Below are 27,749 nucleotides of genomic sequence, written 5' to 3'. Positions count from 1 at the left end.
TCAGGGCACATTCAAGAAGAGATACAGCCACAAAAATTGTTTTTAGCAATACAAACCCAAAGGTGGAACTTTCGGTCAACAAATCTCTTGCAGGCCTTACATTACAATTGCCATGCGACATTAAATTGTAACCAAAATGCCTTGTGCTTTCATTCCGTGCACAATTATGTGCGGTCAAAGCGAAGCTGCTGCCGATCGAACTATGTGGTTATATTCAAATTCTAACGCGACCGGAAGAGGATTTTTAAGGAAATTCCAGCGTTGGTGGTCGTGAATCAATGACTGTTGGTGATTCGATCCGACCGTCAATCAAACGCTTGTATAACTCTGTTTGCAGGATTAGCAAAATGTGACAAAAGGTTGCGATCAGTTTGTGTAATTAATGTTATAGAAATCAAACATCGTACTGGCAAGGTGTTTGACTGGGAGGAAAACTCCGCTAATGCGAAAAACTGGGATGAACATTGCGGCTTTAATATTCTTTTGTGCGATATTGAAACATAGGAGCGAGTTACGACGTCGACACGGTGAGAATAAATGTGAGGGCTTCGGGACAACAATGGCAGGAGGTGAAGTCATGAATTTGATTGCCCAGGGTGTCAAATTCATGCCAAACTTTTTACTTTGTATTTCACTATTCTGAATACTCTCAATTTTAAACTTCTATTTTGAATTCGATTTTATGATTGATATAAGAAAGATGTTTTCAAGCTAACTGAATATACACAAAAGAGTTTAAGCGATTTTGAAAAGTGATTAAAAATCATTCGACTCACCATGAAACTCCAGCATCAACAGAAGGATGACAAAACCTTGCCACTGCGTCCTCATTCTTAAAGTTTCAATCACTACGATTCTTATCCCGAAAGTGTTCACTCGGATGTCGTCGACTCGACCGCAAAGCAAATTTTCCCGTGTGATATCCGTACAGAATGTGGTCGACTTGTTACAGACCTAACCTACTCGCTCTGAATAGAGTCATGTATGCTCGATCCAATCAAGACATCACAACGCGTCATGCCCTACGTAATTTTACGTCATCAGTGTTTTATGTGCGATTTATGTAGATTGTACTGAGGAGTCTTCATCGTTTGACCCATTCCCCATTGCCTCCTGATGTGGGACACAGGCGAAAAATCCAGCACGAGTGAAAGTTTGACTTTCAATTGCCACTGGCATGGCTGCTAACATGAATAATGAGAAGCAGTAATATTTTATTACTATATATATATATATATATATATATATATATATATATATATATATATATATAATATATATATATATATAGTAAACACGCCGAAATGGTCCATATAAATGTTTTTTTCAAAGATCAAACTGTCCTTAAAATTTATATTTACTTTTGTCGAAGATACGTATCAGTTTTTAGATACTACTATGCTGAATTAATTAAATTGGTAGGTAAACAAATGACGTTTAATATGACCTTGAAAAAGTCGGAAACCCCCAACAAGTATATTTTGGACTCACCAGGTATCGAGGAACAAAACTGTATCTGTGACAAGATTCCTCACGAAAAGCACACGGGGCCACAATAATGATAACATGGGACCCCGCGCCACAATGGCAACACTCGTGTCCACTGAAGGTCAATTACAAGCAAGAGCTTGGGCTGGAGACTACCACCGTTTATAGAGGTGTACATTTTTCTTCAGGGAAAATATAGGCAACACTTCACGTGATTTTTATGTTAGAACATCAAAAGCATTACCTGCTCAAATTCACTGTGGAAATTCAGAAGTGTCCGTTTTGACTGCTCAAACTGCCAAATGAACATTGGCCATCAATGTCCTACACAGCTGTATCGTCAATTTCTTCAGCAAATGATAGATATCTGATGAATAAGAGGAACGTTGGCCCCTTCATCTTGGTGATGCAAAAAAACGTTCTGGTGACTTGCCACTCAAATATTATTACATTTTACTTCGAATGATTTTTCCGTTGGCTGCCGCCTGGTTCATTGTTTGGAAAAACGTTCCGTGGACAAGGTCACTTGACAGATAAATAGCTCAATAACCATGATCACCGGGGGTTTAGGTTTCGGTGGAATGACATGAATTTAACATGGCGACATTTTTTTATTTTTAATTCTCAGGGGTAAGGTAGTTTGAGCTTCGGCAGTGAAGGACTAACTCTTTGCTAAAACTCGGTGAAACCTTCAACCTTTCTCTTACCAAATCACAAATAAAAATCGGTGGTCACCTCGTGAAGTTTGGAACTAGGGTAATACCCAACATTTTGCGATATTTGAAATTCAAAAATAGCCTTCATCCCTTCGTTAAGTCTATGGCAAAACAAAACCAAATTTTGGACTTTCGGAAAACTAAGGCGGTGAAATATTTTCTATCTCAAAGAGCTTTAAAATGAGCACACAAAAGTGGTATAGATCAGAAAGATGTCGTACAATTTGACAGTCCGAATATCTTTCCCCGAGGCGTGTTCAACCTTAAGAAGAAGTAAACAGTATTTTTCACCTCAACAGTGACCTCAGCCTTCCTAAAACCAGTGTTCTGGCGAAAATTGAAATATTTTAAACTGAATGTAAAATGCGCCTCGGGGCAGACATTTGGACTCTCAAACTGTTACAAATCTCTTCTTACCTACAACTTGGCGTCTTCATTTTTCCAAAATCGAAATGTATTTTCCTCCAGGGATGGCGGCCATTTTGAATTTCAAACATCGAGTCTAGGGTAATTTGTTCTCCTGTAGCAAATTTGCCCGGTGACCACCTATTTTCATTTTCGATTTTGAAAGAGAATGTAGAAAGACTTCTTGAGAAAAGTTTGAGCAAACGTTGCTGTCTTTCACTTTTACCATGTGAGCTGTTTTATCAGCCTAGATGTCTGTTTGTTGTCAAAGTTGCTACACAATGTTTTTCATTTTGAGTCGGACGATAATCATAGTCAGCAGAGTCCAATTCTAACCCAACAAAGGACTTCTCTTGTGCTCTCTTCACTTTCAGTGTTACTCTCTGCAAAACAGCCGTGCACAGATAGTACGAAAGCATCTCTTTCGCTACGAAAAACACTTTATTTATACGATTGCCGGTGTAAAAACAGTAATAAAACTGTGTTGACTAAGAAGGGGAAATGGTAAATTAAAACCTTATACAGATTTTTAATGCATGAAAATTATGAGGAAATAATACTACAACAGTATTCATAATCTAGGTATTCAACCTATTTTTTTGTCGCAAGGACGGAACTCTTGGATTAATTGTTACTGAGTAAAAATTTAAATTTCGACTTTTCTTGGAATATTTTCACAGTTGCAAATTTTACAGCATTGAATTACTATTTTGGCACAAAAAAATATTCGTTATAGAGAGGAATAGGTCAACCGTAAACTTATGAGATTTCTATCACCTTTAATCACGTGACCATGAAATTACCTTTGAAGGTCAGTTCGCGTCAAAGTGAGATCCTCACTCGTTTTATGCGAATACGCTAAGAAGGCACTTTCTATACATTAAGGTCATTTGCGTAGTTGAAAGAAGTTCCAGGTTTATCATGTATGATCGATCAGTGACGTTCAATTTGTGCCCTCAATGAGATTAAATCGTAGTAATTGGACCACACAACAGTAACATATGAAATCTTCAATAACATAATTTATCGATGGGGTACAAATATCCTCCAGTTACGACAGAAAAGCACAAGTACTGACGAATCGGGAACGTCTATATGTGTGCGATAATTCCCTTTAATGCATCTCCGGCTTGATGCCTACACTCTCTCCTAAACTAGAAAGTCCGTCGCTAGAGGGCGCTCGTCTCCTCACTTCGATCATGATGGATCTCACATATCGAGTCTCCTGCCTGTCCTTTCTAACACGATGGCAAGCCTTAATACAGCAAATTAGTAAAATAAAACCTAGGTCGCTGAAAATAGAGATTTGCATATTAGTGACATTCTCTAAAGGAATGTAAAAGTTCGTATTTGAAAATGACCTTTTTCTGTGCTAGGTAAAATATAAATGCCAATTTAAGGTGAACTCGCCCGATAATCGAACATGTCCAAAAGAAGAAAACTACTTTTCCGGTTTAATCATTACTAAAAATAAGTTTTTTAAATCTTTTAAGAAAAGCTTTTACTATCCAGTGACACATAAACGTATATTCGGCAAATCCCATTCCATAATGAACGAGGTTCAAAGTGAAAGTCAACGGATCCGGATAAGGACCTATCGCTTTGAGAACTGTCCGAGAAACCAAGATTTGTGGAGTGGTGTGACTCAGTGCAGCTTGCAATTCCTATTTTTTGCCCTTCTAAAGAGGTCGCATTGGTACATAAGAGTCTGTTTGTCGCCAGTCACTTCCCGGTTGGTTGCCTGCTTTCTGCTCGGGCAGTGACAGTTCTGCATCGATTGTCGAGTACACCGCTTCCGGTCCCGGCGACGCAGGTTGGCTGGGCTGCTTGGGAGCCGGTGGAGCCGATGGACGGCCGTTGTCCCCGGTGTTTGTGTCGTATTGGTTTGAAGCGTCTTTGGGAAGGAGGTAGCCAAAGTCCATGGTGTCCGTGTCTGGATAGTACTTCATGGTCAACTTCTCTTTGCTGGTGGTTCCCTGATTTGGGTCCCAGTACGTGTGACTGTTTGAAGATCCCGCAAAACATGCTTTGTGATATCGTCTATCGGAGGAAGATGAGCACAAGGAACATGAGAGAGAGAGAGAGAGAGAGAGAGAGAGAGAGAGAGATTTTACAACGTCGAACTCAAATTCACGAAAATTATCTACGTAACAATATTGTGTTGAGGTTGTCAATCACTTTTTTGTAGATGAAATTTTAACCCAGTTCAAATTGACAAAATATGAAGATCGGGTCTCTTTATTTTTGCTTGCAATTCCATGATATGAATCGATAATAAATCATTTTCAATAGAAAATATTCACAGGACTAACAACGGTGCGGTAAAAGATGGAAGTAGACCCTCGAGAAAAGCCTTATGAAGTATGAACTGGTTGTTCAGTCCTAATATTATATTATTAATCTTCCACGTTGGTGTTCGGTAGCAATACCTTGATAAAGGGAACACAAAGGGCACTCCACTGGCGCTAATAAGTTGTAACATTTCCTCAATTTTCTTTCGAAAGGTGAACCTTCACATGAAGATGGAAAATCAATGCAAGAGTTTGCATCCGATAAAATAAAAATGAAAATACGAAAGAGAATGTAAGAGAAGCGTATTGGGCGGGGAAGTATAATAGTACCCTGGCCCATTTCATGTAAAACACTATCAGAGATAGTGAGGGCTATGCACTGATACATTTTAAGCATGGAGGTTTTTACCTCAGTGCTTGAAGCTTGTAAAGAATACTCCAATTCATTGCTAGCAGAGCTGTGTCGCTTGCACCTTATTCTCTATATGGTCTGGTTTTCTGACTCATTTCTCCCGCTGGCTATGCTGCTGATGAAAATAGGGTCAGGTATGGGCTAATGTTTCAGTCAGAAATTGACTCCATATTAATGAGCACAGTCACCTGACAAGATATGTGATCAGCACATCTTACTGTTACAGTGGCAAGCTCGGAAATTAGAAACATCAAACGTTGAAGTTGTTTGCACGGCTTCACTTTTCAGTCTCCGACTCTGTTCTTCTATGATGGTATTTAGTGGTAAAATGACAATTATCGCCTGTGATTTTTTTCTCAAACGTGACATGCTGATCTTGGTGGTCTTTGGCATGTGCGGCAATGACTCAAAAATAAACGATTTTTCGTTTTTCATGATTCAATGTCGACATAGGATGCTTGGTTCGGGAAACTATTGAGGCCAAATGACTCCTTGGACATACGAAATCTAAATTCGAAGGTAGCTCCAAGTTGGAAATAAATTCAACGCGATCACTGCACTCGCACTATTGACCAATGATATCCATGCTCACAATAGCCCCATACATGACCCTATTTTCATTAGCAGCGCAACCAGCGGTGGAAATGTGTCCGGGTACCAGACAAAGCGACTGCGACACTCGAGAAAGAGCGAAGTTACGAGTAATCCCCTGCTGTCGACCAAACATCAGACTGATAAACCAATAATTCTTTTTATAACATTGACATCGGCATTTTTGGTAGGGGTGCGTTTACATGACAGTTGGTTGTACATCTCTGTATGTACTCTAACACACAGCAATGCTGACAGAGTGCTTTTCAACAACGTCATACTGTGACAGGAAACTTGTTGTCGGTTTGACTGAATGCATGCGCACAATGAATACGTTAAAACTACGAACTTTTCCTGTATCCGTGTATTATCCTTTTCAAGGGGTCAACAGTCTATTCCAGGAGACTAAGGCGTTACCGAGATAGACTTTATCATGACCGCCATACGTTCCGGTATGTCGCCAGTCTTTTATTTAAGGTAGAACGCGCCTCGGCGACAGATAGTCGGACTCTCAAAATTCTACAATTCTTTTCCGATCTACCACTTGTGGGGCTCATTTTAAAGCTATTGGAGAAACAAAAACTTTTAACTGCTTAGTTTTTCGAAAATCGAAAATTTATTTTTCTCCATAGAGTTAACACAGGGATGGCAGCCATTTTGAATTACAAATATCGCAAAATGTTGGGTAATTTGTTTCGCTAGTTCCAAACCTTGCACCGTGACCCCTGATTGTTATTCTTGATTTGGCAAGAGAACGGTTGAAAGCTTCATTCAGGAAAATTTGAGCGAAAGTTTAAGTCTTTCGCTTTCGAGGCGCATACTACCTTAACGTACATCACTTATTGTTTACTCACGGTTAATTTCTGAATTCTGTTTCGTGTAGATTAGTACTACAGAGGCAGATAGTTTGCAAGAAAAATTGACGAGACTGTGAAGGTCCTATTTCACTACTTTTTGATACCTGAGACACTGTGAAGCCGCGTTTGTTTCTAAACGATCATCCATGATATAATTAATTGAATAAATAAATAATTTTCAGATTTTAACAACTCTGAGACGGTGAAAACTGTTTTTTCTTCAAAGTCCAGGTATCTGTCACCGAGACACATTCTACCTTAAAATTGAATGAAGTGTATGTGTTAGACTCCGTTTGGATCAACAACAACAACAAAGACACGGTGACTGCCGTACTTTGGAAAGACAAGAGAGCGCACTTACCTGCAATATAGTAGCACAAAGATTATAGCTATTATCAAAACAGCAATGCCAATAGCCGCTCCTATCAACGGTAAATCAGACGATTCTGACGACCCTGTGTCGACATTATTCTTATTTGCCGCGGCAGACTTGGCAGTCGATGAGGTTTGTCTTCCAAGCGTTGATGGTAATACCTCTTCGGACGTTGTTGCATCTTCTTCCGCGGCCGCTGGCGTCGCTGTTCCCGACTTGGAATCTGTTACTGTTATCGTCGTGGAGGGAGTTCCAGGTGGGCTTGACTCTCCTGATGTCGTCGCCAGTGTTGGTGTTGATGTTGTTGGTGCAGGGGCTGTTGTTGTCGTCGATATCTCTGTTGTTGTTGTAATCATCGTTGTCGGTTCGGTTGTTCTCACCGTGGACGGCGTTGGTGGCCCCGATGACGTCGACAACGATGTCGATGAAGTCCTCGTGGTGGTGGACGCGTCTTGAGGTGGCTCTGTTATCAAAGGCAAATAAATAGTCATGATGAAATACGTCCAGTTATTAAAATCTGCCAATTTTAATCCATCTACACGATATGTACATGTACGACACCGCGTATTAACAAGAAACTATGCTATTTATTCATTCCGACAACAAGTCGCCATCGTGTTCGATGTTCGATTCACCATAAGAACACCGGGGCAAAACGAGTACATAACGTGTTACGTACATCCTTTTAGGTATTGGATGGATGGATAGCTAGAAAATTAGGTCGGTCCACTTTCCCATTCTTTTGACTTTCTTTCTATCGTACAATATATTCTCTAAAGGATATCTGAAATTAAAGGGTTAAAGTCGCACGAGACTGAAAATCGTAGGGCAAACTCCCCTTTCAAAATCAATGATAAAAATCAGTGGTCACGGCGCAAAGTTGGTACTGGGGAAACAAAAATAATTACTCAATACTTCCCTGTACGTTTGAAAATCAAAATGGAGGCCATTCGTGTGTTACCAGTTCTCCATGAGGCAAAATATAAGTTTCGAATTTAACAATAATAAACCTCTGAAAACTTTATTTAGTGCATAAAATTCAAAATGACCCCCTCCTCTCAATAATATATGTCCCTGTGGCACGTTATACCACTATCGGAAAATATGATAGCAATGAAAAAGTTTATTAAAATGAGATATACCAATCTGGGTCTGTCCTTCGGCTATATACATGGTTAAAGTCTGTCGCAAAAATGACGTAAACCGATCTAAATCTGACCCCCCCCCCCATTTGCAACACTTTCACGCACCTGTAGTTTTGGGCACGGCCGCCGCGAATACATGAATATCGTGCGCTTTTTGCAGTATCGGGTAACCGACACTGACAACATTGTATCCCGTGGTTTTATCGGCCCGCTGCACCTGTCTCTTGTTCCACTCCGTCCAGTAGATGTACTCATCGGTCAACGTTAAACCAAATGGGTGGGCATTTGGACCGGCAAGCGTTATAAGCACCTGACGATCATTCGTTACCAAGTTGATGTATTCGATGCGATCTGTCCGTGCATCGCACCAGAAGAGTTTCTGACCTGAAACACACATGCGCAAAAGCATGACAGAGGATGTCCATGAACAGTATATTTAGAGAACAATACTCTGGACGATTAAAACATGGTGACGAAAAGTCAAATATATGCAAGCATCGCTATGAATTTTGAACTTTTGGCTAGTTTCTACTGGGCTTCTATATCTGCCACTGCGCACGTCCTTTCTATGTATGCTTTGCTTTGCAACGTAATGAACAGTTTGTTCATTCAGACTTCATATCAAGTGTTATTCACCGTGCTTTCAAAACAGTGATGGCGATCGATTATGTGAACGTGGCATAAAAGACTGACAAAACAGAACGAATAATTTCCAATATCAGAGACTAAAATAGCTAACTCATAGCTTGACACAGTACCATCGCTATCAAGTGCAAGTCCGTTTGGCCACCCTAAATCGGTAGAAACAACGACTGCTCGTCCGCTACCATCCTGATTGGCCCGTTCGATTTTCGGTGTCGCTCCCCAGTCGCTCCAGAAAATCCGGCTGTAGAAGGAAAATACCTATATATTGTGTTCCGGTTATTTGCACGTGAGTATGTTATCGGCTACAACATCGGCCCTGCCACCCTTCAACGGCCGCTGATCGAACGCAATTTAGTAGAACGATTTCCTGTGTGAATTTCTGTAAATTTGTCAAGAAATTATACACTTTTCATAATCAGTCGCTTCTTGTTCGATTATGGAACACAGAGATATTTCAGAACGAAAGTCAGTTCAAACGGAAGTCGGGGATTGCAAGGGATAAAATATACTAGAACCTGTTTGGATTATCGAGCGTAATTGCTCTTGGTTCTTGCAGGTCGGTGAACACTATGGGCTGACGATTACTTCCGTCAAGATCGGCTCTTGTGATCTGATCGATTCCGGTGTCTGTCCAATAAAGCTTCCTCCCCTCGACATCAATTGCAATGCCGTCTGCAACTGCAATGAAAAAGGGTACCGAAACTGACTTTTTCCCGCACAAGCAATACTTCTCAAAAAGTAGGATAGAAAACTGGTAAATAATTACAAAAGACTGACGAAGATGAGTCTCTGAGCGTCATCATTGCATAGAGCTCGAAGTGAAACAGATAATATCTAGAACGATAAAATTAAGCTGAAAATACGAATATGTAAGCTGTCTAATAGTTTCTGTCTGTCTGTTCGTCCGTCCGTTCGACGGTTCGGCTATTTGGATTGGTTTACTTACATGTACGTCTATATCTACGTAAGAGAGGTGTTTATATGACAGAGAGAGAGAGAGAGAGAGAGAGAGAGAGAGAGAGAGAGAGAGAGAGAGAGAGAGAGAGAGAGAGAGAGAGAGAGGAAGGAGGGAGGGAGAGGGGAGGAGGAGGAATTTTGTCAATTTGAGCATTTATTACTAGACTGCACCTTTCGCAGTGTGACGTTTGAACGTAGCCAAATTATCCCGCTTTCACTCAGAGCAGACGTATGTTGACCATCCTTACCTTGTACATTCGTGGATGCAATGACCTCGCGATCACTGCCGTCGAGCGAGGCTCTGTTGATGCTTTTCAAGATCGTGTCGGTCCAGTAAACCTTGCTCTCCACAGGGTCATAATCCAAGCCGACCGGGTTGGAAACATCGGTCAGCGGGAGAGGTACGTATTCAAAAGTCGGAGAGAGGAGATTGATGTAGAAGATTTTGCCGTCGCCCCCTAGCGCGTCGGCCACTAACAAGAAGTGATCGTACGTGACGTCTAGGTGCAAATAGATCATGTATAGAAGTCAATTTTATGCTGAAAAATAACTGGAAATATTCTGTGTATTTAACATTTGAGAAGTTAACTATCATCTAGATGTTTGTGTTTGTTGACCACGTTCACCAAAATGACAATTTTGCACAAATGGTCGCTACTCTTTCATGATTTGGCAGAAACAGTCAAATTAGGGAGCGTTCAGTTTTTACGGCCTGGGGGGGGGGGGCCGGCAAAATCTTGTCGCCGGTGTTCAAAAAAATATAGACCCCCCCTGCATTTTTTGTGAAAAAAGATGACCCCCCCTTTGTCAGACGAAAAAAATTGATGACCCCCCCCCCCCCCCTCGAAAAATAACCAAAACCCATATGTCAAATTTACCGCATGGTTTGGATTTGAACTCCGGTACGCGGCGCACTTTATTCGATGCCAGTGCACAAACTTCTCAGCCACATCCATTGAAACGTCTGTTAATTAGGACGACTGTAAGGCAATTTTTAACTTCATTTCCATAGACAACTCATGTCCATGGACATTGTATAAAGTAAACTTTATTGGAGTGGTTCGCCAAAGGCAGCCCTCCGGTTAAGAGGGTCATGGCCATTACGTAAAGTCAACTTTATTCTAGTGGGCCACCAAAGGTGGCACGCCGGTAAAGAGGGTCGATCATGGCTATTGCATAAATCTGACTTTACTGGACAGGGCCGCTGAAGGCGTGCGGCCCTTACCATTATTCAGTGCGTGATCCCAGGGGTCCCTCAAAAATGTTTCTAATGCAAGCCGCGGCTTCAATTGGGAATTTTACGGTAAGATTGCCGTGGGGTATTACATAAAGTCAATTTATTGTAGTGGACCGCTTTCGGCGGCCCACTGGTAAAGAGGGTCGATCATGGCCATGGCATAAAGTGAACTTTATTGTTGGTATTATGTTTTTGAAAATGTGGTGACCCCCCCTTTCCTACCAGTGAAAAAGCGATGACCCCCCCCCCTTTGCGGATTCCAAAATTATGATGACCCCCCCCCCCCTGGATTTTGCCGCCCCCCCCCCGGCCGTAAAACTGAACGGTACCTTAATTAGACTTTAGCACTTTGGCATGATTCAAATATAATGTGATTGCATTAGCTTGAAGGTGCACAATTATGTTTATGGCCCTTATAAGTAATCTGGAACCCGAAGTCGTGCGGCGGAGTGACCGGACCTCATTGCCTGGCCCTTCTGCCGTACGGCTAAAGGCGGAAACTGTTTATCAGGGTTGTGAAAGTTACCGTATGGAACATAAAAAAATACGATTGAAATATTCTTTGGCACATTTTCAAATGCGACTCTGGCATTACAAGTTCATTTGCCGTTTTTTACACTATATGAAATGGTGCAGCTTAAGTCGCCTACCCCTGACGATGAGCAGTTTCCATAGTGAAAAAATATAGTGCGACTTGGCGTACGATAATCGCACTGAGCTTACAGATCCCAATAAAAACACATAGTTTCGTCTATCATACGCATGTGTTAATAACCCACGGCAAAATATCAAGAAAGTGACAATTCCACTTACTCAATACGCATAACGAATCCATGTCCAAGTCCCATGCGCCGGTCCCTTGACACACCGGACCGGAAGCAGTGGTTGCTCTGAAATACTGATCACACTGGAACTGGCAAGTGTTTCCGGGAGTGTTGACGCAGTCTTCGGTCATTTCGCCAGAAAAGAATATCCTAGGGCACCGGATAACTGCAGTGAACAGACAGATACACAAATGAAGTATACGTGAATCACTTAGCGGAGTACTGGAACATGTGGCCTTAAAAGGAAACAGTCGTCCGAGTGAACTGCGCCTGTGCGAGTTTCTCGTTTACAAACAACGTATTTCGTGCTCGACATCTTGATGCACCTCATCATCATAGCTGCAACATTTAAATTATACGATGTAGATTATGACAGACATGTTTTAACTTTCATAAATCACCATCGTACCTTGGATACAGTGTTTACATTGGTCGTATGGGTCCCATACGACCTTTTAGAGCAGTTTCGACGACTGTTTCCTTTCAACTGATAAAACTTCAGGGCTCTTATGGCAAAGATGGCATTGTTACTTAGCCAGAAAGGCTCAGCTAACGACAATGGTGGACAGGTAGCAGATACGTATAGGGTTAGACGTACCTAATGACGTATCGATTCGGGAGTTCGCCACGTATCATATGCTAAAAACACGACTGGAACTAATCTGGGATAATTGGATCTACAAATGTAAGCTCATCAGCTTTAAGTTTTAAATATCACACTTGCTTTGATGCGATGAGTAATTTGCAATATTGCAACATTCAGCTATACGGCACCTAACACTTTTGAGAAATTTGAAAAATATGAAAATCTAATCATCCCGAATTAGTGTCAATCGTGTTAAAAGGTACTGGGAGTTGGTTCTTGGTGTTTTTTCCACAACCTGACAATTCCTCGTCTCACTCCTTATTTGTTTATTATCATCTTACATATTACATATTACATATTTGTTTATTGATTATTACGTTATGACTTCACTATTAGTAGGCTAAAACACGCCGCCTGGAGGGGTGTCTTCCGTATCATTTGACTCTCGTTACGACGTCTAAGTAACATGTAAACCTCTCGACTTTTCTTTCTTACCGTGACGGTATCACGACTCGTTGAAACTGCGCGTGTTTTCATTAAATCAACCTTTTCAATCTTTTGGCCTATGTTCCTGTCGCACGTGTATTTTGTTGATCAATTCCATTGTTCTATATCATTCCATGATACTGAGCCGTCATACTTTTTCTCTTGACTATGTCTCATTTTACTGTGTACTGCATTTACACATTAATTATAGTTCTAACTAAAGCTCTGTTGTTAAAAGTAAAAAAATATTGAATATTACATGCATACAGGCAGTGTTGGCCAATTACTATGGGCATTCTGACATGGCTTGGGAGCAGAACAGAAAAAAAACATCCTATACGCGCCGAACAAAATCAATGGGTACCACATAGTTACAGCTAAGGGAACTTAAACGTAGTATGCGCCTCGAAAGTGTAGGACTTAAACTTTTGCTGAAACTTTCCTCAAGAAATATTTAAACCATTTTCTTTCAAAGTCAAGAACAAAAATCGGTTGTCACCGTGCAAATTTTGGTACCAGAGAAACAAATAACCCAAGATTTACCGATATTTGAAATTAAAATGGCTGCCATCCCTATGTTAACTCTGTAGAGAAAAATAAAATTTTCGATTTTCGAAAAACTAAGAAGGTGAAAAGTTTCATTACATCAAGAGCTTTAAAATGAACCCCACAAGTAGTAGATCAGAAAAGAACTGTTAAAGTGATATCTGAATATCTGTCCCCGAGGCGCATGCTACGTTAAGGAAAATACCCGCCACTAACCAGCGCTACAAGATGAATTTTCTGCTCGGCTGCACAGGCACTCGGCGCCGGAGGTAGTGGGTGCACAAATCTCATCACATCCACCGTTGCGTATGTCACAGGGTCCTAGTCAAGACAAAAGTATCGTTACATTGGTTACGAAAGCCAGGTGATGACAGTGGATGCTAACCTATCATTTCTCATTTGGTGACAGTTTCTAGCATATTGATATTGCAAATACATATCACACACATGCTCGAAAAAATATCTAAAAGGCATTATGTACACTCCTTTCGTCCATGTATGTACTATTCAAGCCACCAATGAACGGCTTTGTAACTAACATTCAAGCCACCAATGAACGGCTTTGTCACTAACCCGTCTCCATGACACCAAACTGGCACCAAAAGTACAACCCGTCGATGGCTTATCTCACAATATTTCCTTGCAAAAAGATAGTACCTGCGAATAATTGCATTCGAGCAAAAACTAACAGACAAATAAACACGCTTTCACTGATCTTTTTGTTGAGTTTGTCAAGTCGTACTATACCTGGTGCCAAGGTCTGCTTGGATTTGTCGAAAGCCAGCACTGCTCCCGGAGAACTATCCAGCCTCCTTCGTGCCACCTGCTTACCAGCAACGTGGCTGAAATCATTGAGATAGTCCGCCTCTGACCAATACACATGATCCTGCATGAACAATTCAACCGAAAATGAGGTAACTGTTTTACGTAAACGTACTAATTTGTCGAGTCATTCAAATGTAATCTTACCGGGCCAGTATTTCAAAAGACGTTTACACTGAATCAATACAGACTTTGTATCACCCTAACAATTTACTATAACTATCCCGTGAAACTACTATTGTTGGCGACAGAGGAAACCGTATCCGACGGTTTTACATGAATGAGTACAGTAACTTTTGATGATTTTCATATTTTTCTTTCTGTAAAAGAAACACTTTCCTCTTCGTCTCCTTAAATTAGTATGCGCCTCGAAAGTGAAAGACTTACACTACTGCTCAAACTTTCCTCAAAGAAACTTTCAACAGCTCTCTTTCAAAATAAAAAGAAAATCGTCTGTCGACGGTCAAATTTTTGTACCAGAAAAGCAAATTTTCTAACATAGACCGACAATTCAATAAGTTCAAGATGGCCGCCATCCTTGTGTTTACTCCATGGGGAAAACGTGAATTTTAGATAAAGAAAATGAGACGATTCAAACTTTATTTACTCAAGACCTAGAGCTTCGAGCTGAAATTGAGGGGTAGATCAGAAAAGGATTGTAAAAATTTCAACGTCCGAATATTTGTCCCCTAGGCGCATCCTACCTTAAAGTATGTCAAACGACAAAAACAAAGTATACAATTCTCACTCATATGTACAAAAAGCAATGTTATTGTCGATAAATGAATTATGGTTTGGACTTAAATTCAGCTTTCAACAATAACATTAATTGGACATACAGGATGTGCAAAAGAGTTGAACACTATACATACGCATAATTTGGAGAACGGAATATAAGTAAAAGAGACCAACACCTTGAATGGAAAATTAAACACAAAAATGTTGCAGCTAATGGCACTTTAAGGTTCGCCCCTTACCAGATGGAGAACTACGGGTGAGGACAGCGACATTTGGGTTTTAAAGATTCCGCGTTGGCAAAATAACACATTGTAAAGCGAAAAACTGAAACTTGCTTTTGAAATGTCTGTAGGGCGGAATGCAATGAATCGCTGAATGCTGTGCTGGCTAAACTCTATAACGCGTGATGTTGGCACCGACTGATTGTCACATTTACATTTACAACGTTGGCACAACAGGGATTTTGGAGTAAATTTCTGAATCGTATGATTGTCTACTTGACTAACAGACAACCACCACCAACCTGGAATATTGTGAGACCAAACACTTGGACCAAGATCGGGGATATCAACTTCCGCTGTTCGCCATTTGTGCCTATAGATTCTATTCTGTTCATACCAACATCCACCCAATATAGTCTTGGGAACGGGAAAATAGTGAAGATAAAGAATAAAGGAGAAAGATAGAAAAGCAGAAAAGAGACGGAAAGAAAAACAACTGCCAGTTTTAAATTACAAATCATATATGATGAATTTTGATAACTCTATTTGACGGGCAATTGCAAACGTCATTTAAGTCTTTAAGTCTACCTTTCGTGATCAAGTGATGTACGCATATTTGTTTGAAGTGTTACGGAAGCTCACAAGGGCATTGATAGTAGTTAGATGTGCATCCCAAGTAGACACTATCCGTAAAAGACTGCTGGTGTTTTACGGGTAGTTTCACTTAAGATATATGAACCGTTGTGTAAACTTCTGAGAAAAGCCTTAAACAGCTGCCTTCGTCACAGATATGCAAAAATCCAGCCTTTTGGCCAAACACTGTTCAATGTTTGCCTCACAATCATAGGTTTATTGTATTTGTATTTATTTTTCCCGTAAGATTCATACTGCATACATCAAAACAACACAACAGAAATGTTCACATGCACTCTTGGTAAAGTATGACCAACAGTAAGATGACGTACACAGACAGGTTCGGTCATAGGTGCTCTTCAAACTGCTTTCCAAGCCAATTGGGAGGTTGTGGAGCACCCATCAACGATTGAATATTTCGTCGTACAATATGCGGCAGTAGTACGTACCCACCCTCAGATCTGAACCACTGTTGAGGTGTGGGACACTAACAGTGGTAAATGTAGGCTCCCAGCCCCTCTCTCGTTTTAAGCCCTTTTGGGGGCCTCTATGTGACCAATGTAAGAGTCCCACACCCGACAAGTGGTCTAGATGTTAGGGTGTGTATACTACTGGCAGCGATACATTCGTTGTTACACAACTGCAGAGTCCGAATATAGCGTTTTCTACCATGGTGCGGCAAGGAGCACTTTCACTATTGAAGTTATGTTATGAGAACGTGATAAGCTACTCAAGATCGACACGCACGGGGTGAAAACAAAGTTTAACACTCCTTCTATTTTATCTTATAATTTTACTGTCCAATTACATGCGTGTGGCTTCTACCATTAAATAGGGACGATGACATCAAGCCTAACATGAGGCATCGACCTACCTGTTGTTTGTATGATCAATGGTCAGAGCGCTGGGCGTCCGGAGTTCCGACGAGATGAAAACAGATCTTTGCCGTCCAGAAAGAGCTGATTTTTCTATGCGGGGAGATGATCCTTTGTCGGTCCAAAACAACGATCTGTATTTTGATATACAACAACGAGACATATTATGGATTAAAGGTTTATACAATGTACGAGCATTTTAGGTGTAATCGATGAGGTAAAAGTTTACTGAAAAAAATTGTGATTACGGTCGTACTGTATATTCATTTTTCAACACTGAGTGTACATCATTGTCATTAAATACGTCGTTTTAAGGAGCTGTATACTTGGAATGTTCAATTTTTAGTTTACAAATCGTAAATATGGACAGAGCAGAACAAAAAGACTGAATGAAATGGTAGCAGTCGGTCAGCCAGCCAGTCACGGTCAGTCAGACAGTCAAGGCGACATGTATTGTTTCGATATAAATTAGTACCGGATAGAAAAAAAAACGAAGTTGATGGTCTCAAAGCTACTATACGGTGGCGTCACTGCATGCGGAAAACGTTCTCTGCCATCGCCAGCTGAGAAAACTTACTGTTCGCTCGGATACACTGCTATTCCGTGAGGCATGTCGACGTTTTCCGATACCAGGACCGTTTTAAAGGAACCGTCCAACTTGGAAACATATATAGCTTTCCTGTTCGAATCTGTCCAATAAAGATTGTTGGCTAGCCAGTCGACGCTGATTCCTGCAATAGATTCAAGACTCATTAATTGTATAGTGTTTACTTCACAGTTTAGTGTAGTACGAGTCGAGGATAATTGTGATTAAATCAAAAATTTCGGTTACAGTCATGGTTTTGTTAAAGGGAAACCGGCCTCGGAACTGCGCCTGTGAGTGTTACAAACAATGTTTTTCATGCACGATATCTAGATGCACCTCATCATCATAGCTGCAACATATAAATTATACGATGTAGATTATGACAACTTTCATCAATCACCATCGTACATTGGCTACATTGTTTAAATTGGCCGTATGGGTCCAATACGACCTTTTAGCGCCTTCCAACGACTGTATCCCTTTAAGCGTAATGAAATAACACATCAGTCCAGAGTTACAAAAATTACTTGTGTCATTAAATATTACTATTGTATGAGCAATAATTGAATCGGATAACACTTCGGTGAGCATCCATCCATAGCTCATCAATTATTTCAATAACTCTGGCTGTAATTTACCATGGAGACAGCGTCCATAGCCCCAACGTCTCCAAATCACCATTAGCATATTAGGCCGAACCAAAAAAATTGTGCTGTTCCGATGACCAAACCTACCCTATTTTTACCTGCCGACCCAAAACTTTTTAGAGCTGCGTATACGTATACACGGAAGTAAAAAAGAAAGATAAAAACCCATAAAATCACGCGTTCGTTACTTGGCATGATTTTTGCTTGAACGAGGATGTCTTTTATGTGTTTTTTTCTTTTTATATGTATGATACATTTTTCTGGAAATGTTGTGGCCAGTGTTTGACCGCCCTGAAAAATGCATATTTAAAAATAAAAATATTTTGAAGAAAAATTCCTGCCGCCCTACCTACCCTATTTTAGAAAACCATGTTATTGGAACAGCAAAATTTATTTAGTTTGGCCTTAATCCAAATCTGTCCTTCGAGACTGTTCAACTGCAATCCTAACTTGGTAAATAAACACTAAAACCAGTTCGGTAACTTATCAGACATACTAAATTAGTATTTATACTATATATAGCTATGTCAAACACCCAAAAAATTGTTCTGCCGACCGAGAACATGATTGGAACTAATTTGGGATAATTGAATGGTGAAGTAATGTCGATTTAATCTGCAAATGTAATCTCATCTGCTTTTCTTTTTAAGTTGCACCCTTGTTTTTATGAGAAATTTGTAATATCGCAACATTCAGCTATAGGACACCTAACACTTTTGATAAATTTGAAAAATATGAAGATCCAATTCTCCCAAATTAGTTCCAATCTAGTTCGAGTGAAGTTCACGTAAAAAGTCTCAACTTTGGGGGCATATTTCTCCTAAATAAATGTTTTTTTCACTCATGATACCTCAGTTTGATCGTCATAAACTTCCTCTTTCATTTGTCAAGAAAAAGATCGAAAGAGTAAAACCAATAAAAAGTTACAAGAACATGAAAATTTGGTTTCGTTCTATTGCGCGGATCGCCAGAAAAGAGTGATTTTGCTACCCTTATACTAAATGGAACATTCGACTGAAACGTATGGGCCGATTTCAATGTATGACCCCTTGTTGGAAAGGTCAGATAATATTTCTAATGCATTAGAGCCTCGCTGTTGCGATATTTACAGGCTGTCATCGTCGGAAATTGAAAGAAGAATTTTGCTCGAAAATCTCGACCTCAAGACAGCAAAATTTTGGATGATCGCTATCTGATGACTAAATTTAGTGTATGTTTAGGAAGATTCGAAAGTTTCATGAAATTTTGATGAGCGGTTTCGATGGAAATTGGTCAACAAGTACGTTGAGCGCGATCGGGAGGTAGCGCGAGCGCCACTACAGATATTGTTACTTGAGTGAGGCCTGTGTGTACGCTGTTGAGTACTCCATAGAAAGCTCGGATGAGTGTATATTCGCGTAAAAACAAAGCATTTACTCGTAGTTTTGGAAAGTTTGAAACCACTGTGATTCAGGATTTACTTTAGAGGACGATTAAAAAAAGGACTTGTAAATTTCCGTGAACGAATGACAACATGGCCTTATTGTTAACAAATGCTAATAAACATCGGGTGGCAGCTCGCAGTATGGAAAACGAACGAAGTTTGATGGAAAATTTTGACCTCACGACAGCAAAATTTGGGGTAACTGACTTTCTCATGATGTTCATAATTAGTAAGATTATAAAGTTTCACGAAAATTTGATAAGCGATTACGATGGAAATTGATCGACAAGTGCGTTGAGTCAATTAGGAGCGCGATCGCCACCGATGTTATGACCGAGCAAGGCCGGGTGTGTGTGCTGCACAGACTGTGTATATTCGCGTAAAACAAAGTATTTACTCATAGTTTTGGAAAGTTCGAAACCACTGCGATTCAGAATTTATTTCAGAAGATGCTTTGGGACTGGTAAATTTTTGTGAACTAAACAAAATATTACTTTTTTATGTTAACAAATGCAAAAATTTGTTGGTAGAATGCATACATTGCACACACCAGGAGTGGTTTTTATGGGCTAGTCTGGGACCAATGATTGTAGTTACCCAGTTAGCTGACATATTACTAATTAAGGAAACGAATAATGATTAAATCTTTGAAGTGTATTAATTTGCATAAATTTGCATACCTTATAGGCTGATCAGGGAAACTACATACGATACGGTCAGACATCATTTTGAATGATTTCATTGAATTCAGCATGTTCGAAAACCTAAAAATCGAAAATTCTATGTCTCTATGTGGAAGAATAATCGAGATATTTAATTTCTGCATATTTAATTAGGTGGACTTAATTTTTCTGTGAAATCCCTGTTTTTACAGTCGGTGAAAGTCGATAATTTTCAAATTTTGACCGCATACAATTTGTAGTTGAATAAGTTTTTTCAGAGTGAATGGCCATAATTGGTATCAAAAGGAATATTGCAACAGGTTCTAAGCTCTCATCACAGTTACTTATGTATTATTTTTGATATATTGGCATCAAAACTTCATTAAAATTAAAAAACGATACAAAATTTTAATGAACGGCAGAAAGAAATACGAAAATTTGTTACTTCAAAAATCTGTATCTCCGGACTGATCCGATCATTCAAGACTTGTTTTGTTCCCCTCAGTGAGATCTTTAGATTAAAATACATTTCAATTCTATTCCTATGGCCTGACATGGCTACTATATATAGTAAACTTTCATTAAAATTCTTTCTATGGTGGCGAATTTGGTTGTTGCTAAGCAACAAGCGCTGACCAATATGGCGGCCATTAGACACAGCTGCCCGTTAAAACCAAATTTTGTCTGTACATTTCTCTCTTACATAGTTTATATTTATACCTAGAGTTGAGATTAGTCGTGCTCTGAACACACTGTTGGTGTCTTATGCAATATTTCGTGAATTTTTAAAGTATGAGTGTAGTCACCAAAACTCAGCCAAGATTGGCGTACGTTGTTTAGCCTCGTTTTGCATAAAATTACCATATGTATTAAATATTAGTCACGTGAAGATATGTACTAAATCTAGTAAGTTTTCGAACTGAATACAACAGACGTTCAACATTCCTGAATTCTGACAACAGGAATTAGTGTCTTACCGGAAACGGTGCTGACGTCCGCTACGATATCTTGAATGCTCGGGTCGTCTCGGAGGAGGGCTCTCTGGATTGTCCCGTTGGACTTTTCGTGAAAATAAAGAACGTCTTGGGAGTAGAGATAGTCCATAGCTCCGACGTCAATGCCATTAATGAAGCAGTGTTCAGGGACAGCTGGGTTAGAATGTGCAAAATCGACCGGAAGTCGACATACGGAGTCATCATTGGCGAACAATACTTGGTGACCCGGAACCAGATGAGTATCTAGAATGGTGAAAGTAAAAGAGGTCACCATGCTTTGGAATGCTAAATAGGGGGGGGGAGGAGGTATGAGTGTGTATTTGTAAGATTCAAGCCGATGATCGCATAAAATACACTGTACAAGCCATGAATGGCGGTATTCACTTACAGTTTTCGGCGCAAATTTTTAATGTATCAGAGATTTAAAGACATATCGAGATGTTTGCATCTTGAAAGTCTGTTCTGCAAAGTGTACGCGTCATGGTGAAATCTGCGCTTTTATACAAAGCATGACAAGAATCTGATCCTTTACTGCTTTTGTTTCTATGGTCTATGGTATTAGTAGGCAACATGAACACGTGATATTTCATAATACACTGATGTACAGTCACATATATTACACAGTAAAATGGCGAGATTGTTTTCATTCCCATTGATGTACCTGAAGGTGAAAATGAGTTTTTCCCTGAGTCAGGTTTTCACTTAAAAATGTGTTGTCATAGGTGAAATGGTTTTTGTAAAAGCTGAAATGTTTGGTGGCATAGAGAAAAGAAAGAATCTTTTCAGCAACTGTCCATATCAGATTTTGGCAAACATTTAAAAAGGGAGATGTAATTGGAATCAAGCAAAAAATCATGTTTCTCTTTTCTTCTGTCAATAGTTTTGGTAAAGGTCATGATACCGTTTTGTTTATACCAGAAAAATTTTCTTTCAAAAGTTTCTGACTCTGACATTGAAAGGGTACCAGAGAAAACCAAAATCGAAAAATCCACTTTCAATACCTTGCAAGCTAGTACAAGGGCAACTTTTAAAGTCTTGTCTCAAAGAATTGAAAAAGTACATTCTAACTGAAAGTAAACCAGTACCCCTACACCGTCAGGAAAGTACAGAAGGAGCTTAGATGTAATTTAGGACAATTATATACACAGCTTCTTAATTATATTCATGCTGTATCATCAACTGGCAGTTTATTGTATTCTGTTTAAACTTTTCTCCCTAATTCTCCACCATGATGGTGCAAAGCACAGTACAATTCCCAGTGCCTGTATACAGAGGCAGTAAGTGAATTTAAAATTGTATGTAATGGCCGGCAATGCACACTATGTCGACAAACTAAAATCTTGGCGTACATCTGTCAGACTTTTAGTGAGCAAAGCATGTGTTCATGAACAACTTAGTGGAGATGTGCAGTATAATTTAACATCCTTGAATAGATGAGAAGCAGATAAGACCTTTTTGAAACTTTCCAAGACCGCCAGGTAATACTCACACAATAGGTTACTGTACGCTGCGCGAATATTTTGAAAACGCCATTTTAATGTATGTTGCTAAAACTTTGAAATAGAACTCATTCTTTATTATGGTCAATGGCTTACCTGTCGTACAACTGAATCCATCAGCCGCTAAAACAAAACCGTGTCTGCACAGACACTTATGACCGCTGGGATCGCCAACACACAAGTGCTGACATCCACCGTTGTTAGTTGAGCACGGACCTGTTAGCAAAGATAAAAGCAGTTAAACACCTAGCCTATTGTGAGAACGGTCCATGCGACTTTTGATAGGAAATAACATACATAGATACATACATGTACGTACACACATAGATACATAGATTTATTACATGCCTCGTATGTCGAACGTCGCTACATAGATAATACACACATACATACATACACACACATACATACATACATACATACATACATACATACATACATGCATGCATGCATGCATGCATGCATGCATGCATGCATGCATGCATACATACATACATACATACATAGATACATACATAGATACATACATAGATACATACATAGATACATACATACATACATACATACATACATACATACATACGTTCATTCATTCATTCATTCATTCATTCATTCATTCATTCATTCATTCATTCATTCATTCATTCATTCATTCATTCATTGCTACTTACTGTTCCGTGTAGGTTGTCGCCAACCTGTGTAATACGTCATTCCAAGAGGTTTGTAGTTTGTGAAGACCAACTGGGCCCTGTGAGCTGGATTTGCTCGCTCTATGATCCATATCTTTTCAGTGCTATGATCACCCACGAAGAAATAATTCTGAAATCGAACGGTTCATTTCGAATTGTGAGTCGTCTTTTCTTTATGTTAACGTGGCACTTCGTTCTTGCAAAGGCTGTCTCGTCATAAGGTACGCACGCACGTACGTACTACATCTCTTATCCCATGTTGCAGCCTAATGACAAATCACTTTCCTGTATTTACTAGTAGCTGATGGTCAATTGAATACTTATTCCTTTGGCATATTTTTGATGATTTAAAGGAAAGTTAACTCATCACATCTCGTATCAAAGATGCTTCTTTTATTTTGAACGCATACGAATAATTGCAGTCAATTGAACACCGAGAAAAACGGTGATAAAATATAACCGACAGTAATGAGCGTCTCGTTATCGACACTTATAAGGTTAAGTATACTTCTCTGGATGAATAATGATAAACGGGATACATTTCACAACACCTAGTCTGCAGAGCAGCTGCTGACCGCTGCCCAACACCTCTGTATGGTCTTGCTCAGCGAGACCTAGGTGCGGCAAAAACTGGTTCACTGAGCTGGAATCCGGCGTGAAGTTACGATTGAAAGGGTCAGAGCGAACAATGCATACAAAATGAAGGGAAAATTTGGAAATCGATAACCAACCTGATCAAGAGAAATATCGAAGGGAAACACGAGGGCTTTCTCTTCTACCACCTCCCGGACTGTATCGAAACTGCCGTCCAAGTCTACAGACATGATTTTATGTAACAAACCATCGGTCCAGTACAGCCTGCATACATAAACAATTTAAAAGTAATGTACGTTTACTGAAAGTTTCGTAAGAACAAAGAAAGTCTTTTCATCACAAGTTGACATCAGAGACCCTGAGGAACAGCTTTTCCATAACTATTGATTTTTCAACATATTTATAACCATAACTTACCTGTTTTCATCGTAGTCGATTTCTAATCCATTCGGCTGCCGTATCTTACCAATGTTGGTATCTTCGCTCACGATTGTTTGTCTGCCCTCACCGTTTAAATTGCTCTTTTCTATTTTCCCTGTTGACCCCAGGTCACACCAATACAGGTGGCTAAAAACCAGAAAAAAAACACCGTCATCCATGGCAGGTTTGTTTGCTCCTCTCTCTCTCTCTCTCTCTCTCTCTCTCTCTCTCTCTCTCTCTCTCTCTCTCTCTCTCTCCTATTTGCTGTCATTGCAAATACACTCATTTTTTCGAGATTTGTCTGTGTACCAACAATTATGGCAAAGCAACACCGACTCTGTCTATGGCACAACGGAGAACCATAAAGCTACACTTGCGGCCCTATAATATGTCCTGATACGACGTAGAATTCCCCTTCTTCACTGGTTTGCACATTGGTGGTATGCAAAGCAACGCTCAAAATAGATCCGTTCATGTTGGTACTAGGCCTCAGCGTACTACTGTTGTTTTGTTTTGTTTTGTTTTGCTTTGTTTTGGGATGTTTTTTTGCTTTGGAAGTTGAAAATTTAAGATTAAAGGCTCCTTGGTTTGTTGAAGGCGTATTACAGTGACCTTCGGCTCTAGCACTCAGTACCTCCATGGTGCTTCGTTCCACATGTGGTACTAGTGCCTATTGCAGCTCAATTATGTTCCGGTATATGTGTTTCTAACGACAAAAATTTGATTGAAACAATATATAGCAACAAGAAATTTGCGTTCTTCGAAGTATTAGCAGAACAACATGAACATAAACAACAAGCAGGTCACTAAAGTGCCTATAAGTCACGAATCCGAATATACAATATCAATGATTGTTCACCTTTGAACTCAGGGGAATATATCCCGACTTCCTTTTTAGAATATCATGACCTCCTACAGAGGGAAAAATCAATGCCTATATAGACGTCATGCTGTGTCCTCCATCAATGAAAGGGAATGCTATAACACGCTTACCCGTGTATCGGATCAACAGTTATTCCTCGCGGCCGGTCCAATCCCGTGTATATCAGAGTACGTACGTTGTCTCCGTCGTAGTCAGACACGACTATCCAGTTATACGAAGCATCGGTCCAGTAGATTTTGTTGGACACCCAGTCAACGGCAATGCCCTCAACACTGTCAGAGATCCCTTCATAGATCTTCCCCACCGATCCTGTCAGAAGGGACGCCCGGAAGATAGATTTCATTCCGGGGTCCGACCAGAACACGTACTTGTCTTCGAAATCCATGGCCAGTCCGACTTTGACAGACCCGGCCTGCGACAGCAATAACGTCGTGGACACAGTCACGGATGTTGTCGTATTGGTGTATATGGACTGTCCGTCGCCCGTAATAAACATCAGCTGCGATTGACCGTTGCCAATGGCAGTCCACAGTAGACCCGATCCCTTTATTACTTGTCCACATCTTCCTGCGAATAAAGGGTCGCAGAAAGGGTTATTTATGCAGTGTATTTTATAAGTCAACATGAAAAGTGAAAGTCTAAGAGTGAATCGAATCCCCAAGTTACGACATGTAACACCGGGAAAAAAGTACAGCGAAAAAATATCAGTTAAAATTCTGTTATCTCCTGTAAGACAGACAGAGAGACAGACAGAAAGACAGTCAGAAAGACAGACATAACCCTATATGTAGAAAAGTTGGAAGGCATGGTACTACTAGTATTATAAAATGCATGATTATTGTTTACAATTGAATTCTAGTCAGAAGTCAGTTACAACCATAGGGGCTGAGTTGACAAGCTGGATACTGTGTACATCAACATTCTTTGGGGAGAAGAACAAGGAATTATGGTAAACATTCAAATCAAAAATGGTGAAATTATCATCAAAATTTAGCATGACTGGGGCTTTAAGGATATTATGAATCCTCGAAAGAGAAGACTGCAAATCAAAAACTTACCACAGTGAAAATAACGCAACCAGAAAAACAGCATATAAAGAGGGTTACAGTCTATTAAGATTATAGATGCCATGGACAGCAATAGTTCACACAAATTAGATAATATATTTACAAATTAGGATATCACACAGTAGCGAAACTAGTGAATTCTTGTTACGACTGCTTATTTCTCAAATGGAACTTAAAAAAATATTGGTAACTAATATATTGAAGTGGGGCGTTGTTTGTTTGTTTATTTTTGGTTCTTTTTGTTTTTGTTTTCGTCTTTTAATCGAAAGGTCCGACTACGGACTTGTTAAAACAAAGAATGTTTCTTCGAGACAGATGAAATGTTGACTGTCATCATATCAGTTACACATACTTTGTGCTCTCATAACAGCTATATTAATTATCAGCCATGCGAAGCAAATACTTTCTTTTTTTTGAGAGGAGGCTTTGTTCGTTTTATTTTTTGTTGTGTTTAGTCCTTTATTTAGAGTGAACATTAAAACAATGGTGTAAGTTGAGGAAGCAAAACATCTTCTCTTTTGGCCAAATTTTATGTTCTAGTGAACATGGCGTCAATATTGCGAAATACATGTACTTCGAAATTTCCCCATTTCCTATTTGTCTTAAAAAAAGTCTGTAAGACAAAAAATGGTAAGGTAATAAGGTAACGAGATATGACTGCGGGATTGGTCCTAACTCTCGAAACCAATATCAAGTGTAGGATTCTGAGTCACGCCGGTGGACGGTGACCTTATGACCTCTCACTTGGAGGTCGAAACCAGTGAGGTCGAAATCACCGCATGTAGTCCATGAGCCAGACCCCCAAAATTGGTCGATTGGTACCATTTTGGTGGGCAAATTCCCCCATACATTTTCTGAAAGCCCGAAATCTGAACTTTCTGAAAATCTTTGGTGGACATGTGTCAGAAGTAGCTTTCTGTCTCAAAAGTTGTTGTCATGGCAACATACTTACAATCTTAAAAGTTAAGAATACTATACAAAACTGACTATTTAGTGAACAACGAAAGATATTTACATGATTTCATGACACATGCTGGTACCTCACATTATGGCCTTTCAGTTGACCCCGTGACCTTGAACATTCTGGGTCAAGGTCAATAGGTCATGCCCATAACATCTCAGAATTTCTGTAAAATCAAGCATTTTTCACAAATACTTTTCTGCTACGTTTACATAACATATAATAGAAACTCAAAAACTTGCTCAACAATAGCCACAGATGTGTGCTCTTTGAAATTAGTATGTTTTGTATCAGGGATGATGTCATTAGTGAGTAATTACCAAGGCAACCATATGTGTGTTTTCAGTTATGCATGTAGCCTATGAGCCAGACCCCAAATTTTGTCAATTTGCTTCCATTTGACTCGAGTGGGGAACAAAGCAGCCATTTAACCTGAAAATCTGAATTTTGAGAAAATCTTCATTGGACAGTTTGC

General features: G+C 39.8%; 2 protein-coding genes across 3 annotated transcripts in view; both read right to left on the bottom strand.

Moving 5' to 3' along the window:
• The window catches only part of LOC139133445 (low-density lipoprotein receptor-related protein 4-like), a 56,067-nt gene extending 55,033 nt beyond the window's left edge, over window positions 1–1,034 (bottom strand). Inside the window, exon 1 of one of the 2 annotated variants that reach the window (XM_070700043.1) lies at window positions 777–1,034. In XM_070700043.1, the coding sequence (XP_070556144.1) occupies window positions 777–831 (55 nt within the window). In that variant the 5' untranslated portion in view covers window positions 832–1,034. The remainder of the gene's footprint in view (window positions 1–776) is intronic. The other variant, XM_070700044.1, reaches the window with a different exon arrangement.
• Window positions 1,035–3,044: 2,010 nt separating this feature from the next.
• LOC139133444 (low-density lipoprotein receptor-related protein 4-like) overlaps window positions 3,045–27,749 on the bottom strand; it is a 37,463-nt gene continuing 12,758 nt past the window's right edge. The window contains exons 2-19 of the mRNA XM_070700042.1: window positions 25,357–25,813; window positions 24,361–24,510; window positions 24,081–24,207; window positions 23,332–23,479; window positions 22,757–22,876; window positions 21,144–21,404; window positions 17,426–17,579; window positions 16,848–16,982; window positions 15,643–15,757; window positions 14,307–14,445; window positions 13,776–13,880; window positions 11,931–12,107; window positions 10,129–10,380; window positions 9,439–9,601; window positions 9,037–9,164; window positions 8,384–8,662; window positions 7,122–7,596; window positions 3,045–4,649 (exon numbers count right to left, since the gene is read on the bottom strand). Coding sequence (XP_070556143.1) covers window positions 4,289–4,649; window positions 7,122–7,596; window positions 8,384–8,662; window positions 9,037–9,164; window positions 9,439–9,601; window positions 10,129–10,380; window positions 11,931–12,107; window positions 13,776–13,880; window positions 14,307–14,445; window positions 15,643–15,757; window positions 16,848–16,982; window positions 17,426–17,579; window positions 21,144–21,404; window positions 22,757–22,876; window positions 23,332–23,479; window positions 24,081–24,207; window positions 24,361–24,510; window positions 25,357–25,813 — 3,746 coding nt within the window. The 3' untranslated portion in view covers window positions 3,045–4,288. The remainder of the gene's footprint in view (window positions 4,650–7,121; window positions 7,597–8,383; window positions 8,663–9,036; window positions 9,165–9,438; window positions 9,602–10,128; window positions 10,381–11,930; window positions 12,108–13,775; window positions 13,881–14,306; window positions 14,446–15,642; window positions 15,758–16,847; window positions 16,983–17,425; window positions 17,580–21,143; window positions 21,405–22,756; window positions 22,877–23,331; window positions 23,480–24,080; window positions 24,208–24,360; window positions 24,511–25,356; window positions 25,814–27,749) is intronic.

The sequence above is a fragment of the Ptychodera flava genome, chromosome 5, assembly GCF_041260155.1.
Source record: "Ptychodera flava strain L36383 chromosome 5, AS_Pfla_20210202, whole genome shotgun sequence".
In the NCBI taxonomy this organism is placed as follows: Eukaryota; Metazoa; Hemichordata; class Enteropneusta; family Ptychoderidae; genus Ptychodera; species Ptychodera flava.
This window is presented reverse-complemented; position numbering and strand designations above follow the sequence as displayed.